We start from the raw sequence: 17,313 nt of genomic DNA, 5'->3' as shown, positions 1-17,313 counted from the left end.
CATGTGACCAGGTCTGTCCAATAGACAGACAGTATCACAGGGTGGCAGGAGATATCAGGATACAGGGCTCCTAAACTGACTCTCAGGCTTGGGGGGCCCTAGCTGTCCCTGATCCGAGAGATACGTCTGATGGTTATGTCTGGGCCGCCTTCCTACCCCTACTCCTAACCAGCCCTAATCTAGTATCCCCTCTCTCCCTTTGCCAGGGGGGGCTGGGACAGGAGCGTGTAAACACCAATAGTAATAGACAAACAGGGGAAACCAAAACTCTATCACAAAGCACGCTCACACAGAGTAATCAGACAACAAGGGAGGAAAATGAAAGCATGGAGGCAATAATCAGACAACAGGAGGAATTCCACTGCATCCCAAGCAAAATCCAGTAAATCACCAGTCTGTAAAACAGAACATGGACAGGTTTAGAAGAAAGCTATAGACGACACAGGAAGACAAATTCCTCCATCTTAAAAAGGTGGGGAGTACCTGTGATACGTCTCCTGCAACATGTGATCAAAAATGTAACCAGCAGGCTAGCAGAAATGAACTCCTGTTAGTCTGATCACTAATAAACACACATCTGGTCAGCAACCAAGCCTGTTTGTGTGGCTCAGAAGCACCAGAGAAAGCATAGTGAGGAATGTCAGAGTCTGATGCCACCATGACATTCGGTAAGGTTAGAGCAAACTACCATGTGACAGACAGGTCTGGTTACATGTACCTCCGTCAGCAGCCATTTTTTGGAATGGTGATCTGTGCAGTCTGTCAGGAAAGCTGAAATAATATAGCAGGAGGAGAACCTTCCATACTGATATATGGTAATGGTAAATGTCAGAAAATCATGTCCCCAACACATCTGTGAAAATAAAGGTAATTTGGCCGTCCCTGTCAACTCATTCTGCTGACAGCTGTAAACAGTGTGACCCTTGTGCTCACACTCCAATATCTTAGCAATTTCAAGAATGCTGCATCCCTCTGTAAGTTGTGTAGCAATTTTTGACTTTCAGTCAGTTAAATCTCTTTTCTGGCCCATTTTGCCTGAGGAAAAAAAACTGCCTAATAATTCACATGTATCTACTCTTTCACGTAGGGAATCTAAAGGGAGCATGCCTATCAAAGTTTTTATTCTCTTAATATATTGCAGTCATCATATTATTTAGCAGTGTGTACATACAATTGTATATGAATGAATTCACTGCACTCGTTGTAAAATGTGAAATAATTTTTAACGAAGCGTGGAAAAGCAAAAAATCCAACGACGTTTCGACCCACCGGGTCTTTATCAAGTCGCTGTCTGATGGGTGACTGTAGGGTGAGGAATATAGTGCACTGAAGCACTAAGACAAATGAAAAAGGTGCCTTAGAGATAAGTTGTGCAAGCGCAGCCGCGCCGTTGATGGGGAATTCTAGTGTACTTACAATTGGTCATGTTTCAATTCTATACAGTCAATTCTTCTGTTTTCCATTAGGTCTATGACATCACGTGTTTAAAAATTGACTGGCTGAATCCTTCTAAGTGCTATGTAGAAAGGAGATGTCTCTTTTCCCTGCATGAGTCATCACTAGAACTACAAATTGTTTTCAGTGACCTAGATTTGTAGTTCTAATGATGAATCATGAAGAGAAAAAAAGACTTCCTGTTTTTTTCATAGAGCTTAGAAGGAATCAGCTAGCCAGTTTTCGATTACGTAGTGGGAAACATAAGAATTAATTGGATACAAGGCCAAAATGAGCAATTGTAAGTACACAGTGCCATATTATATGATGATTGCAATATATTAAGAGGATAATAACTGTGATGGGAGTACTTCTTTTACAGTAACATAATCTGAGAATGCAGCTCAAAACATCAAGGTTTCTTTATGTAAGGCTACATGCGCACGCTGCATCTTTTTGTGTTCACAAACTGCAGCCAAAACTGCAGCCAAAATGCAGCCAAAACTGCACCTTGTCAGAGAGAGCCTGGAAATGTCACAAAAAACGCATGTAATTTTAGGTGCGTTTTTGGTGCGTTTTTCACACCCTGCGTTTTTGCTGCATTTTTGTGACAAATGTTGACAAAAACGCAGGAAGAATGAACATGCTGCATTTTATTTGTCACAAACCTTTGACAAATAAAACGCTGACAAATAAACTAAAGTGCATAATAACTATTCTGACTCACAGATACGTAGGACATGATCGCACCTGAACTAGCTGTTTTCTTCCTGGGCTATTTGTATTTGCCATACTCATGTTCATATCAGTTCCTCAGATAGATTAACTCAGCCACAATCTCATTGTAAGAAATTCCAGAAAAAGATGAATTAACTGAAATCTTGTATTGATGATAAATGCAGCAGGTAAAAAGAGTGAATCTTCTCAGAGAGCATACAATACAGTATGTACATAAGATGGCTGGTACTAAACACTAAATGGAGAAGAAGGGCGGGGAATGCTGGCATCACAGAGATACAGGGAGGAAGAAGGGACAAAATAGAAAGAAAGTCAAACCTACCTAGGAACAGAAATACAATACACAGCAATGAAAACATTGAATAATTTCCAAGTCGTGGGACATGACAACAACAGCAAACATCACATCAACGTGTTTCAAGTGCAAGACACAATCTTAGGGTGTGTGCCCACATTCAGTGTTTGCAGCGTTTTGGACTTAGCAGGCTTCAGCTGCATGCAAAACGCGGCATTGTACAGTACAAGCACAGTGGATGGGGTTTCTAGAAATCTCGTGCCCACTGTGCTTCTTTGTTCCACAGCAAACACTGACCCGCGGTGCGTCTTTCCAGACCACAGCATGTCAATTGTTTGCTGCAGAATCGCATGCGTCCTCTGCGGGGAGAACACAAGCGAGAGACCGCAGCGCACTGAAACCTGATCGTGGGTACCAGCCGCTGCAGTCTCCTGCGTTCTCCTGCAGAGGAGACTTGCGGCCCCGCAGGTCAGGACCCACTGTGTCCAGGCTGCAGTGAGTCCTGATCATGGGCACATACCCTTAAGTGTGCTTTACACGCTGCGATATCGCTATCGATATCGCTAGCGTGCGTACCCGCCCCCCGTCAGTTGTGCATCATGGGTAAATTGCTGCCCATGGCGCACAGCCGCACAACATCGCTCAAACCCGTCACACGTACTTACTTACCTGCCTAGTGATGACGCTGTTGCTGGCGAACTGCCTCCTTTCTAAGGGGGCGGTTTGTTCGGCGTCACAGCGACCTCACTAAGCGGGCGCCCAATAGAAGCGGAGGATCGGAGATGAGCAGAACGAACATCCCGCCCACCTCCTTCCTCATTGCGGGCGGCCACAGGTAAGGTGAGGTTCCTCGTTCCTGCGGTGTTACGCATAGCGATGTGTGCTGCCGCAGGAACGACGAACAACATGGTATCTGCAGCAGCAACGATATTTGGGAATGGAGGAGCATGTCAACGAGCAACGATAAGGGGAGTATTTTTGCTCGTTAGTGGTCGCTCGTACGTTTCACACGCAACGAAATGGCTAACGAGGCAGGATGTGCGTCACGAATTCCGTGACCCCAACGACATCGCTTTAGCAATGTCGCTGCGTGTAAAGCGGCCTTTAGTCTTTTACAGTGGTTTGCACTTTCAACAAAGGGGACCACAAACACTTGCAAGTATGTAAAATAACAAGGGCAGATAGGACTCACCATGGCCCGATGTAGACAATAGAAAGCCTCAGTGACTGCCTGCAGTTTTGATATCACTGCTACAGCTAAAACACACAGACTGGAGTTATGTGTAACATGGAATTTTTCAGAAACGTTGGCGACTGTCATGGCGGCGCAGGCTCTGTTCACATAGCAGATTCTAATGGATTTCCTTTAATTAATGAATCAAAGAAGTAAAATGCAACAGAACTCACTCTTCAGAGTAAAATAAGTTATTGATTTACCATACTTTTGTCCAAATCCAGACACCGGTTTGCTGCTACAACTGTTTCACTAATTTATTTTCAAAGTAAAATAGTTATGACAAACTAGTAATTTTCTTTAATTAAATGAGAAATGTGTTTTTCAAAATTCTAAATATGCAACATTTCTGAAGATCCTAAAAATCTTGAGACATTTTCTTATATCTCATTATAAGATTATCTCCTATTAATGTAGCACAATAATTATGTTCTGTAATATATACTCTTCCAAAAGAGCTGCTAAGTAAATTAACTGTTTCTTCTGGGATATGTGAAATTACTTATTGCTTTCCTAAATCCCTTTTTAATTTAGTTGCAAATTTCTGTTTGTGTTATTGCTAACTAGGAAAATACATTACTTACATTGCAAAAAGCCATGCATTCAATAAAACTGTACTCATAATCAGGGCAATTGATACAACTATTTTTGTCTGTAATCTTAGTTTCCAAGTAATTCCCTGGAGAGTTGTCTACCTCCTGGATCACTGCATAAAGGAACTATTAGCTCCAAGGTAATGTTGATTATTCCGGAATATATACTGAGCACAAAAAATATGAAAACTGTACATTGGAAAAAAAGCAGTTTGCGAAAGATGAATGCTCCGTGTTTTACTGTCCCTTATAATAAAAATACTACTTCAACTGCAATGTAAAGATAGGAAATATGGCACTGCTGGAGATTATAGGTGCTTGGATAGGATCCCACTCCGTATATAAATATAAAAGAGAATCCGGCACTCAAAATAAGTTGCAAATGGTGATTTTTTTAATGGTGGCTCAAGTGGAAAAGTGTATAAATGTGATGTTTTGGTCATACACTGAAGAAAGTGCAAAAAATATAAACAAAAATGGTCAGTGTCACGTTTCCTCTGTGCAGAGCATCCTGCATACAGGTGATGCTCTGCTGTGCCTTCATGAATTATTGAGCCAGCAGTGGCATTATTCCTCAGTGCAGAGCATCTTGCACTCAGGTGATGATCTGCCACACCTTCCTGAACTACACAGAGCCGGCAGTGACATGTTTCCCTTGAGCAGAGCATCTTGCATTTGGAGATGCTCTGCTGTGTTTCTCTGAGTACTTGCTGGCAGGTTGTTTGACAGCACAGCATTCCATGCAGGTTCTGGGATGTGCTTTTACTCAGGTGTTCCATCTTCCTGGTAATTGCTCTAATTCATTACTGAGCATGCTCTCCCAGGACCTCGCCAATCGTACTCTCTGGTTCTGCAGTTGTGCTCTTGGCTTTTGTTTTTGCTTGTTCTCATCTACGGATTTTAACCCTGGACCATTATCTGACCACGTCTCTGCTTGCTCCCTGTTCTTGTCATTGTTTCCTGGCTCTGGACCTTGAACCGCTCCCTGACCACATCTCTGTCTATTCCCTGGATCTATACATACTTTCCTGCAATTCTGACCCTCGGCCTATGACTTGACTGTGTTTCTGCTTACCCCCTGTGACCTGTTGTGTCCTCCTGCTTCCTGACCCCAGCTTGTCTGACTACCCTTTCGTCTATACTATCTGTAAGTAGTGACTAGTATCACAGTCTCAAAATGACAAATGTAAAATGAGAATGTGAGACAGTAAAGACGTGGACATAACGGAAATAATGGATATGGACATAATGGATAAGATGCATAAAGTAGACATTGGTATACGGTAATAAATAGCCATGTATCAATGTGTATTTTATGTGAACGTCTTTACTGTCTCACATTCTCATTTTACATTTGTCGTTTTGTGACCATGTTTGTTAATATTTTTTGCTCTTTCTTCAGTGTATATTTGATAAAGGTCTCTTAGTGGAATGTCACGTTTATAAACTTATCCACTTGAACCACCATTAAAAAACTCACCATTTGCAACATATTTTGAGTGCCGTATTCCCTTTTATAGATATAGATATATAGCAGATACTCTAACGTGGTTAGAATTATTCTTCCAGAAGTGTTATCAGCTTTCCAAATGGCAGAACTGTCTGGTTATGTAGTGATAGGGCATTTATTGCAGCTTAGTTCTTTAAAAGTGTATAAAAGATGAGTGACAACTAGACATGGGCGAATAGTAACTATTTGTGTTTGGATTATTCATAACGAATCCCAAAGCACTATTCCGGTATTCAACACAAAGAACGAACCTAATGCAAATCAATGGGGAAAAAGAGCATTATTCTTGTTGTGATGAATAAAGGAATAATACTCGGTATTCAGTAAGCATTATCTGCTACTAGTTACTATTCCTACCAGTTGTCTTGCAGCTAAAAATGGACTGATGACATTAACTGTTATTGCTTTACAGATAAGGAACAAAGATATAAACCTAAAGGCCCTGTCACACACAGAGATAAATCTTTGGCAGATCAGTGGTTGCAGTGAAATCATGGATATATTGCTCCATTTGTACACAGCCACAAACCTGGCACTGATTGTCCACAATTTCACTGCAGCCACAGATCAGCCACAGATCTGCCACAGATTTATCTCTGTGTGTGACAGGGCCTTAAGAATATGAAATATACATATTTACATCCAGCACATATCCAGCTTGTTAGATTTATTCTTTTAACTTGCACCACTGGCCAGCAGCTACTCTGCTGACAAGACTGAGGACTGAAATTTTAATAGCTGTATAAGAGTCAAAGAGGTGGTTTACTACTCTACAGTAGTGACCAGATCTCTGTAAAACCGATAGCAGAGGCATTTTCTAAATACTTTGTATTGCCAATTCAGCCACTGAGCGGCGCTATTGTACCGCCCCGCGGGCTCGTATCCGTGTCGCACTACGGGTGGTGGCTCGAGCCTCTCACGGACCCAGGGGTCACGTCGCTCTGCAAGGGAGTTGGCGCTACAAGCGGGGATTTGGGTGTTTGGTTTGAAATGATAGTTCGTGACGCCACCCACGGCTTGTGGTGATTGTAGACACCACTGCTTCGGTGAAGGTGTGCGGACCCCCGGGAGTGGTGTAGTAGCACAGCTAGGTGTTGACCCCTCCATGGGTAGGGGATGTTGGTCCCGGGGTCCGGCGGGCCGGGGCCCTGGTGCAGGGTATAGTGTTGCGGTGCAGCGCGGCGCAGTGCCTGATGGCACTGGTGTACTCACTCTGACACAAGACACTGGAATCACTGTTAAACCAAACGGAGTCCTGAACGAGGCCCGCAGCTGGCTGCAGCTTTTCCCAGATTAGGTTGGTGGTGTCCGCCTTTCTCCTGCACCTCTGTGTGTGAATCTTGACTCCTGTGCCTAGACACCGGTAGTCCGCTCCCTGACGTGTATCTGTCATAGGAGCCCGTTTGCCCGCAGACGCTGGCCCTTTGGATCTCTTGCCCTTGGCGGTGGCACTTATCTGGAATGGTTGGGCTGTTGCCTTCAATCGGGACTTAGGTGGGAATGAACCCCTGAGGTCCAGACCGCAATCAGTTAATTTGACTATGTTGGTGGCTTCTAGCCTAGTTCAGGGTCAGAGTACCCTGCCTGGTGCTACGGTATCCAGTTGGCTCCCCGGTTCGGTTCCGGCGGGCCACTACCCTGTCCCGGTCCCTTACGGTTCCACCGGTCATTTTCCCGATCTCCTGCAGGCTGACACTACCGTCTGCCTCCTTGCCAGTGGTGACTGGGCTACGACCCAGCCACCTGGTGGTCTCTGGGCAGCCTGGACACAGGGCTGCCCGTGAACTTGAACCTGACTCTTCCAGAGCCTGAGCTAGACTACTTGGGTTCCCACCTCCAAGCCTGTGAACTCCTCGGTGGGTGGAGCCAACCACCTGGCTCCACCCCCCCTGGTGTGGACATCAAACCTGGAGGGTGGTGACAAGGCTTTTAAGTTTGACTGATGTTACCTAACTGGGAAGGGGTGTGTAGTGTTGTTGTGTGTCTACCTGGGACGACCTGCATAGTCCAGGGCGTCACACTATCACAGTCCACTCTTCCTCATCGCATGACCCGAGCTGCGTGACCTCTGGAATCCGGTGATGGCAAGTCAACTTCCAGTTGACTTGACATCAGCGTGGCAGACCATATTCTTCCTGAGTGACTGGGCTGTGGGCGGCATTTCACCACTCGTCACAGCCCAGCGTCACAGTCCAGCAGCTCTCAGCTTGCTGCGCTCTGCAGTGAATGAGAGCACATGCAAATGGCTGAATTGGCACAACAAAGTATTTAGAAAAAGCCTCCCCTATCAGTTTTACAGAGATGTGGTCACTACTCCACCTTTTTAAAGGGTGAAAACCAATGAGTCCTTAACCTCTGTTAAGTGCCTAGCATCAAGCCTGGCTATGGAAGCCCGATTTGAGATGATTGTTTTACAGCCTATGTTTATCATAACCAATTTTACCAATTTCCTTATGCTTGGGGCTTTGTAGAGTTCATTAGTGAAATATATTGGTGGTAGGGGTTAGGAGGTCCTATTCCTAGGTGTTTTTTCCAGATTAGGGGGAACAAAGCTGATCTGTAAATCTCCTCCTGCTATTATAGAATATTAATTAATTTCCTTTTTGCAAGGACATGTGCTTGATGTAAGCATGCAAATATTTCAAAATGTTTTATAAGGCACTTGATGTGTTTATGAAACTCAGTAAAAGAGGGATTATTCTTCAGATAACACCCATAAACTAGACCCTACAACACAGATTAATAAAAACCCATAGACACAGTTCCATAATATGCAGTGTATCTGCCTGTTTCACATATACAGTAATCTTAAAGCGGCTGTCCACTACTGGACAAAGTGCTCCATACAGAACTAAAAAAAGATATTCCAACCTCCCAAACTGGTGCCATTTCAGCAATACCTGTGCTGTGTCTCCCTGCGCTCACGTAACATTGTTTTCCTATGTGACCACTGCAGCCAATGAGTAGCTGCATTACTCATAATTCCCTGAAACAAAATTTGGATGTCCAGGAGGGGTATGAGCGATGCAGCCCATTGGCGGACATTGATGATCATCAGCTATGTCGACACTGTGTGTCCCTGTGCTCATGTGACATTGTTATGTCACATGAGTACTGCAATGTACAAGCAGTCATTGATAGTCTGCAGCCTTCACCATTCCATAATATGGAATTGTTTTATCTTAAGGAAGCATGAAGGCTGCAGGCAATCAGCTGTCTCTGAGTGGCTGCAGCACTCATGTGACATAAAAATGTCACATGAGCACAGGGAGACACATCGCCGACATCACTGGAGAAGGCACTGGCCCAGACAATTAGTATAGGAGTCTAGTAAAGGACAAACCCTTTAAACAGCATGGATTTAATGAATCATAAACATTGCCTATAATTAAAGACAACTTATTGGATTAAGGTTAGTTTGAAATCAGAAATGGAAGAGAAATCTGAGGCTTTTTATCTAAATTTAACCTGTACTCCCAACAGGAACTACACAGGCTACTGGATATTGGTTATTTTACGTCTGCTTTGCATTTCACCTTCAACATGAAAAGCGGCTTGTACAATGTCAAGCTGATCTTAAAGTGCCTTGATCTACTGGATAGACGCACTCTCAGGTATGTTATACTTGAGACTGAAGACCTTCTCCAACTTGTAGGGTCTTGTTTTGCAACAAATCAATTATGTATTTCCTATAATAACACCTATACTTCTCACGTTGGTGCCTGTCAGAAGCACTGTTTTTCGAGAAAAGGTCAGATCTGGTAATTACTGTATCCTTCATATTGTAATGTAAAGTTCCCACAATGTCTATAAAAACTGTAATTGGAGAAATGAAATAGCTTTAAAGGCAACATTGTATTGTGGTTCACTTTATTGAGGTGAGCTGTATAAAAGACCTCCATACATTAATTACCAAAAGCCACAATCCATATGTACGGGCTACTACGCATTGCAATAATCAGGAAGAAACCCCAAAGATAGAAGAAAATGCATGCCCATGAAGTAAAAACTTTTTATTAATTATACATTAAAAAGCCAAAAGGCATATTAGTGAGACAGAAAAGAGAATGACAGAAATAGAAAAATTGGGGACACCTGACAAATATTACTAAGTGTAATAATTACATAAAGAAAGTACCAACATACATATAGTAATCAAAGTAGCATACCTATAGATATTATTATTATTATTTATTATTATAGCGCCATTTTTTCCCATGACATTTTACAAGTGAAAAGGGTATATATAACAAACAAGCGCAGTAATCATGAACAATTCAAGGTACAGGAGGAGAGACGTAAAGCAGACATTTGGGGGCTGGTATTATCAGCCTTGGAAGTTTCATGGTTATTTGGCCCTTCCTAACTTAAAAATAACACCTTGCAGCCACCGGCAGTGCTGTAGGGGACAGGACCCGGACGAGCTCCCCTCGAGAGGCAATGGCGTTCAGAGACTTGGTTTACCTTGTTGTCAGCATCTGCTTCATTGCTGAGCGAGTACCCGACTGACCCCTGCACTGTGTCCCTGCATCACCCACCAGAGTCCCGGGGCCTACTCCTACCCGTGGAGGGCAATGTCACCTAGCTGCCCCACTCCATCACCCCGGGTACTCACAAAAGCAGCGGCGGTACTCCCAATTATCGCACACCACGGGTGGCGTCACAAACTATACCAAATCACCTCTAAATACTCCCTTTCCATTTGAGTATGGCCCCTAAGCCCCCGGGTCTGGAGACCCTCGAGCCACGAACGATCGCCACCCTCGGATCCGAGCGCTTCGATCCTCTGCAGGGGCGGTACAGAGAGGAAAGGTTTAATTTTATGGGCAGTTCAAAGTAAGTAATCTAACAGTGAAATGGATGGAACAACCAAGACTGTGTCCTCTTTCTCCAAAAATTCCTTAGTAGCCACATAGTCTACTTGTTGGGTACATGAATCCCTGCTTCTAAGAGTAGCATTAAATTAAAAATAATCAGACACAAATCTCAGCAATGCAATGTATGATTATAGAAATGTTTGAATCTGTCAAGTTTCAAATATTACAGGAGAATTTTAATTTGAGTTATTAGATAAATATTCAATTTTGAAGAAACTTGGACTGTATGCATACGATATCATGTTATCAACAGCACGCAACCGTTCACACAGGGCAATGTGCTGTCTGAAAAGAGTATTTTAATGCCAGCATGAACAATCTAATCTAAGACACTAAAGCATAATAATTGTAGGATGTACAAAAAAAATAATATCTTACCGCTCACCTGTCCTGCCATCCTTAAAGTATGTTATTTTATCCTCCACACCTTTTCTTTTCCTTTTCCTTCATCACATACATTCTCCTTCAGCCTCTTCACGTCAAGCCCTGGTTTCCGGCTCAACCAGGCCTCTGATGTCACTGTGTGCTGTGCCGTCAATCAGGCAATGCATGTGGTAATGACATGACGTGCTGCAACAGCAGTCAGTGACATCTGAGGCCTTCCAAGCCAGAATGTTAAAGGGGTGGTTGTGTGCTTTGGTAGTCGCAGCAGAGACTGCTGTTAGGCCGCAGCGCGGCCCTGTGGTATTTTTCTGCACCTCGATCGCCTCTTTAGTGCAGCACAGCAATATGTATAATTTCTTTTCATGCGACACAAAGACTGACACGGTCACAGGTCTCGTAAACAAATGTCTTTACTTGTAATCTTGCAGTACATTTCTTCATTACACCTTAGGAGGGCACACACTTGTTCCCAGACAGGGTTACAATTGGTAACGGAATTTACGTATATTTTGCCGGCCAACCGCTTCCCTAGTACTCGGGCTTCTGGTAGAGCTCCTGAGCCCTTCATCTCCTAACTCAGCTTCATTGTTATGTCAGAATCAAAAAGTCCTTCCAGGCACCCCTCATCCCACCCACAGGGATTTAGCTGAAAGCTGTTGACGGGGCCTCCTGTGACAGCACTCCTCTGCCTGGTTTCATCAGGACCTAACCTTCCTCTGACTGAGGGGGTTCGTTAGGTATACACCAGAGACTGGCCACCATCCAGGTTGCACGGACTTCACCCTCTCTTTGGGATGCAGTTAAAACAATCTTCTCCACACTAGGGCTCCACGTGTCCAGCACTGGGATTCAACCCTGAGGGTCAACCAAATTATAGTTAATGGGGTTTTCTCTCTTCACATCTCTCACAGATGTGGCTTGTTCCTCTCCCACAGGGACTCTCGTCATTTCCTGTCTATCCACCCTTTTACCAGCAACACTCCTCCCTGCATTACCTCTCCTTAGCCATAGAGTACCAGGGAAGCAGTTTGCACAATGTGGCTACCTAGTTGCCATTTAAACACACTACGCCATTACATAAAATTCAACATTACACTTTACATGACTACACGGTGGTTTGCAGGACTGGGGTGGCTGAGCCTTACACCCCAATACAAGAAGCCACAGTATGGAGTAACGATGGTAGGGGAAAAGAAATGAGAAGCAGAGGACTGAACTATATGCTCCAAGGGCAGCGGCACAGTTGAGTGAAGAGAAAAGTATTATTATTTATTTTTTTTTTTTTTCATTTTCATAATTTGTATGATTCTCTAGAGTTTCCGAAGAGCAAATTGCAAAAAAATATTATTATGGTGAATGTCAGGGGGGCTTTACACGTTGCGACATCGCTACTGATATATTGTCGGGGTCACGTCGTTAGTGACGCACATCCAGCGCCGGTAGAGACATCGCAACGTGTAAATGCTAGGTGCGACGATGAACGAGCGCAGAAGCGTACAATATCGCTGATCTGCGTAACGTCGTTCATTTCCATAATGTCGGTTCGACTGCAGGTACGATGTTGTTTGTCGTTCCTGCAGCTCCACACATCGCTGTGTGTAAACCCGCAGGAGCGACAAACATCTCCTTACCTGTGTCCTGACGGCAATGCGGAAGGGAGAAAGTGGGCGGGATGTTATGTCCCGCTCATCTCCGCCCCTCCGCTTCTATTGGCCGGCCGATTAATGACGTTGCGGTGACGTCGCTGTGAAGCCAAACGCACCTCCCCCTTGAAGGAGGGATTGTTCGGCAGTCACAGTGACATCGCAGAGCAGGTATGTGCGTGTGAAGCTGCCGTAGCGATAATGTTCGCTACGGCAGCAATCACCACATATCGCATGTGCAACGGGGGCGGGTGCTATCGCTCTGGACATCGCTAGCAATTGCTAGCGATGTCGCAACGTGTAATGCCCGCCTAAAGTTTTGTAAAATTTGAGAATTTAATTCACTCAAATAATTTGTTTATCTCTGTTTAGGAACATTCTGGAACCATTGTACACATGTGCACACAGGACAGCTAGGAGCTAACATTAGAGCGTCCTACACCAACTGTGACATGAACTTTTAAGGCTTTCTCTTTGGCGTTTTTAAATTTCATAAAAAAGTAGTTGCTTTCAATGGTTATTTAGCAAGTGCAGAATAGTTGGTACAATCGGCTAAAGGTCTGAGAGAACTTCAGCGTCACATCACTCCCACTTGAAACAAATGTTTTAGTAGTTCACTGTACCTGATGCAAAGGAAGAACAGGCTTACGTGCTGGGGCTTTGCTAAAGGGCAAATACATCTTCCTTAACAATACGGCTAAAATATTTAGCTGCTTGATATTTTGTACAGGTGTAGAGATTTTGCACAAAACAATGGATTGCTATGGACAACTTAAATTATTCAATAACTGCATTACCTCTAATGTTAATTTTCTCAAATAGTTTTGCTGCCATTAAAGAAGCAAACGTGGCTTTTATTGCATATGAGCATCTTGACCAGAAGGGGGTGAAAGCAGAGACCAGTATGCTGCTCAGAGCTATCAAGGTAGGATGAATGTCACAACGCAAAAATATAACAAATTACAAATCAACTTTTGAAGTTTGTATTTTTCCGTATGAAGAACTCAGTTTTGGCTGTGTTTGCTTATGTTTCTTAAATTTTAGAATTAAAAGATTTTTCACATCTTATAGCGTATCACTATGATTTGCCATCACTTTCTGATAGTAAGGGGTTTTACCTTATGGGATCCCGCCTGAGCCTTAAAATGGAGTCTTGCATCACTGGTGTAGTTCTGCATCCACCTCTAAGTTCAGCAGTTAACACCAGTTGTCATGAAGTCTCTGTGCGAGGTAACCAGGCAGGTGGTCTGAATAGGGCTCTAACGGACAGGCTTCTGAGCAGTCTGGAAAAGATTGGGAGGCAGCATCAATGCAGAAGGTCATGAACAAGAACAGAATCGTCAAGTAGAAGAGGAGTCAATATACCAGCCAAAGTCAAGGAACGGGATTTAGATAAACAGAACAGATGTAATAACACTATTAATCAAATTCAATAATGTGATCTTTGCACTACTTAATAGAAGGTAGCAACTAACTAAAAAGTTAGGAGTTAACTCCCAACCTCCCAGCCCGGCACGCAACACTAGTCCTAGAATAACATGAGCTACTGCACTGCTGCCCAGTGGTCCCCGCAACTAAGGTGCAGCATTGTGACAGAAGCAGGAACAGAAGGAACAAACATGGAGGTGAATGCCACAGTAGCTCTTCCCTCTTATGAGTGGCCTCTGAACCGTTGAAACCAGTTTTATTAGAAAATAATAGGTGAGATTTCCTTATCAGATTATCAGCATGGATATTAGCAGCTGACATGCAAGATCTTTCCTTTGTTCCATAACCCTTCCATTGTATAAGATACTTTAGCGACCATCTCACAACTCGGGAGTCAAGTATTTTTGTACCTTTAACTCAAGACTGCCCCTAACCAAGATAGATTGGATTGCTAATATAATTAATTGGTTGACAGTATTTTTTTAAACAAAGATTTATGGAACACATTGGGTATCTAGAAAGTAGGAGGTAGCATTAAACAAGATTAATACGGGATTAATGACCTCAGTAACTTCATATGGACCATTGAACCTAGCAGAAGGTACCTTAAGGCTGGACTCACACAAACGTATGAAAAAACGGTCCAATTCTCGTACAGAAGAGTAGGATCATTTTTTTCTCACTTGAATCCGTGTGCTCTCAGTGTTCTGTCCGTGTGCAATCCATTTTGTTCACAGCAGCTACTAGTCATTTACAGGAACATTTACAGTCATTTACAGGACCATTTACAGTGTTCTGTGCTACATGATAGAATTGTATCCATAAAAACGGTCGTCACTAGGATGGTCCGGGTGCTGTCCGTGTGACGTCTATTTTTTCCTCGCTCCCATTGACTTGTATTGGCGAGGCTCGGACATATTCTGGATCAAATCACAGCATGCTGCGGAGGAGAGGGAGGGGTTAATCCCTATTATATATATATATGTTATATCGCACTGCACTGGGATAACATCCGAGTGCAGTCCGATGTTTCTCTCGCACCCATTCACTTGAATGGCTGAGAGAGATACGGCTCTCACAGAAAATCGCAGCATGTTAAGACTTTTCTCGCATCCAGAATCTGTATGATAAAAAGCTGCCCAACTGCTCTCCCTCATTGACTAACATTGGTCAGAGTGCAATGCGAGATTTTCTTGCATTGCACTCGTCTGTTTTTAACGCTCGTGTGAGCGTACCCTAAGCCTGATATTTTTAGTGGATATCCAAACCTTGTTCTCAACATTAAGTGGACCCGTGGAAGCCCAATTTGTGGGCGAAACGGCCGTCGTCCAGTCTTGAGGAGCCAGCTCACAGTGTGCCTCCGGCTTTCTACTATGCACGTGTTTGAATAAAAAAAAATCCTGCACAGCGGACAGAGTGCGGTCATCCTTTATTCTCACCTTTATCCATGGATTTTATTCTATGACGAGCACCCCGCTCCTGGATTGTTGGACTTTCCAGGCTCTCCACCCGGACTCGGGCACAGGCGATACCGCAGACGTTACTGCAGGTAATGTGCAGTGGTGCAGGACTCAATTATCTCTCTCAACATTAATGCTTGGTCCATTGGTGCATATCCGACTAGCCGAAGAGGTCTGTCTACTTTGTGCCCTTCTCAGGTTTTCTCATACTTCAGATGAGATACGTTTCAACTTGTATACAGATTTGCCAGCCTCTTGAGTATCTAATTCGTAAATTGAAAATAAACTGAAATGAGGGTGATACCCAAGGATACATAAGAATGGAGATGTTTTAATAGAAACTTAATGCTACTTATTTATAGAAAACTGAGCTAAAGGCAGATGTTCCACCCAGTAATACGAATGGTGAGAGACAACACCGAAGAAACTCTTGTAGTGTCTGACTGTCATGATGAGTCTGATCACTGGTTTCTGGGTGGTAAGCAGATGAAAAATACAGTTCTAGATAGATCTTATTATAGAATGTCCAACATAATCTAGAAATAAACTGAGCTCCTTGGTCAGCAAATATATTTTCCAAAATCCCATGTGTTTATTGAACAATTTACTTAATGAAGCACTCCCATCAAAGTTCTTATCATCTTAATATATTACAATTGTAAGGCGGTAGACAGTTGCTGGCACACTTCTTTCATTGAAGACACGTGATGCTATCTGAGTTGCGTTCCGCATCTTTGTAAATAATGTGAATTATAAACTGTGATTTGTAAACCAAGAACAACATTGAGACTAGAGATCGTCCCTTGAATGGAGCAGTGACAGATAATAGAAGCTGCAGGACAGGACTCTAGTGGCAAGGCCCCTAACCGTAAAGGTAACAGGGTGAGACGTAGCGGTGGGTGAACAAAATCGGCTTACTTTCGCAGATTCTTCTTAAGTATCTGAAGAGCATAACTCTCTTCTCTTGACTATAGTGACCATCCTAGTATGGACCTCCTCTATGATGAAAAGAAACATGTAGCCATAGAAAGGAAAATGACTGTCACAAAGTCAACTGTTTTGTTGGACTGGGTTGCGCTTGGACTCACAGGACCAGTAAGAACAGAACCAAACCAGTGGGCACTAAGACTGCATCTGAAAACGCTTTGTACAACTGTAATAAACGGGAAGTTTTGTGCCCATTATCTCATGTGTGAAGTTGTTACTGAGGAGCTGTCAAGTTGTTGAAGATGAGCAACAACAAAGTTGTCTTTTGGGCCTGGCCAGTCGACATCAACGGGTGTAAAATTCACATAATACAAGTCCACACACCCAGCTAGGACCATTTCTTGTATGCTGCGCTACCACCAGGAATTTCAGGGCCCCATACAGCTTCGCCTCCACCCCTCTTCCACAGTCCTACGGCCACTCTTGGAAAAACTCCACTTCTGCACCACATCCTCAACAATCACACATTTAGGCCATATGCACACAGTGCATTTTTTTGGTGCAGTTTTATCACAAAACTGCTCACCTATCCTTATGCCAGCATAGTCAAAGAATATTCTGAAGTGCTGTGCGCATATTGCTTATTTTTTCCTTGCAGATTTGTCAATGCTTGATGAGTTTTTCCCTGCTTTATTCAGCCCTTTGACCCATTAATTCATTATGAAAAATGCAGGGCAAAAAGTGCACCAAAAACGCGCCTCATGTTTGGTGTGTTTTTCTGGCAGAAGAT

The 17,313-nt window shown here is 43.4% G+C and overlaps 1 protein-coding gene across 1 annotated transcript in view; it reads left to right on the top strand.

The window, feature by feature from the left end:
• The window catches only part of LOC142245947 (uncharacterized), a 414,818-nt gene that overhangs the window by 21,170 nt on the left and 376,335 nt on the right, over positions 1–17,313 (top strand). The window contains exons 2-4 of the mRNA XM_075318950.1: positions 4,366–4,434; positions 9,288–9,418; positions 13,531–13,633. Of these exons, the coding sequence (XP_075175065.1) occupies positions 9,348–9,418; positions 13,531–13,633 (174 nt within the window). The 5' untranslated portion in view covers positions 4,366–4,434; positions 9,288–9,347. The remainder of the gene's footprint in view (positions 1–4,365; positions 4,435–9,287; positions 9,419–13,530; positions 13,634–17,313) is intronic.

Source organism: Anomaloglossus baeobatrachus, chromosome 7, assembly GCF_048569485.1.
Source record: "Anomaloglossus baeobatrachus isolate aAnoBae1 chromosome 7, aAnoBae1.hap1, whole genome shotgun sequence".
NCBI lineage: Eukaryota > Metazoa > Chordata > Amphibia > Anura > Aromobatidae > Anomaloglossus > Anomaloglossus baeobatrachus.
Note: the sequence above shows the minus strand (reverse complement) of the source record. Positions and strands in the feature narration are given on the sequence as shown.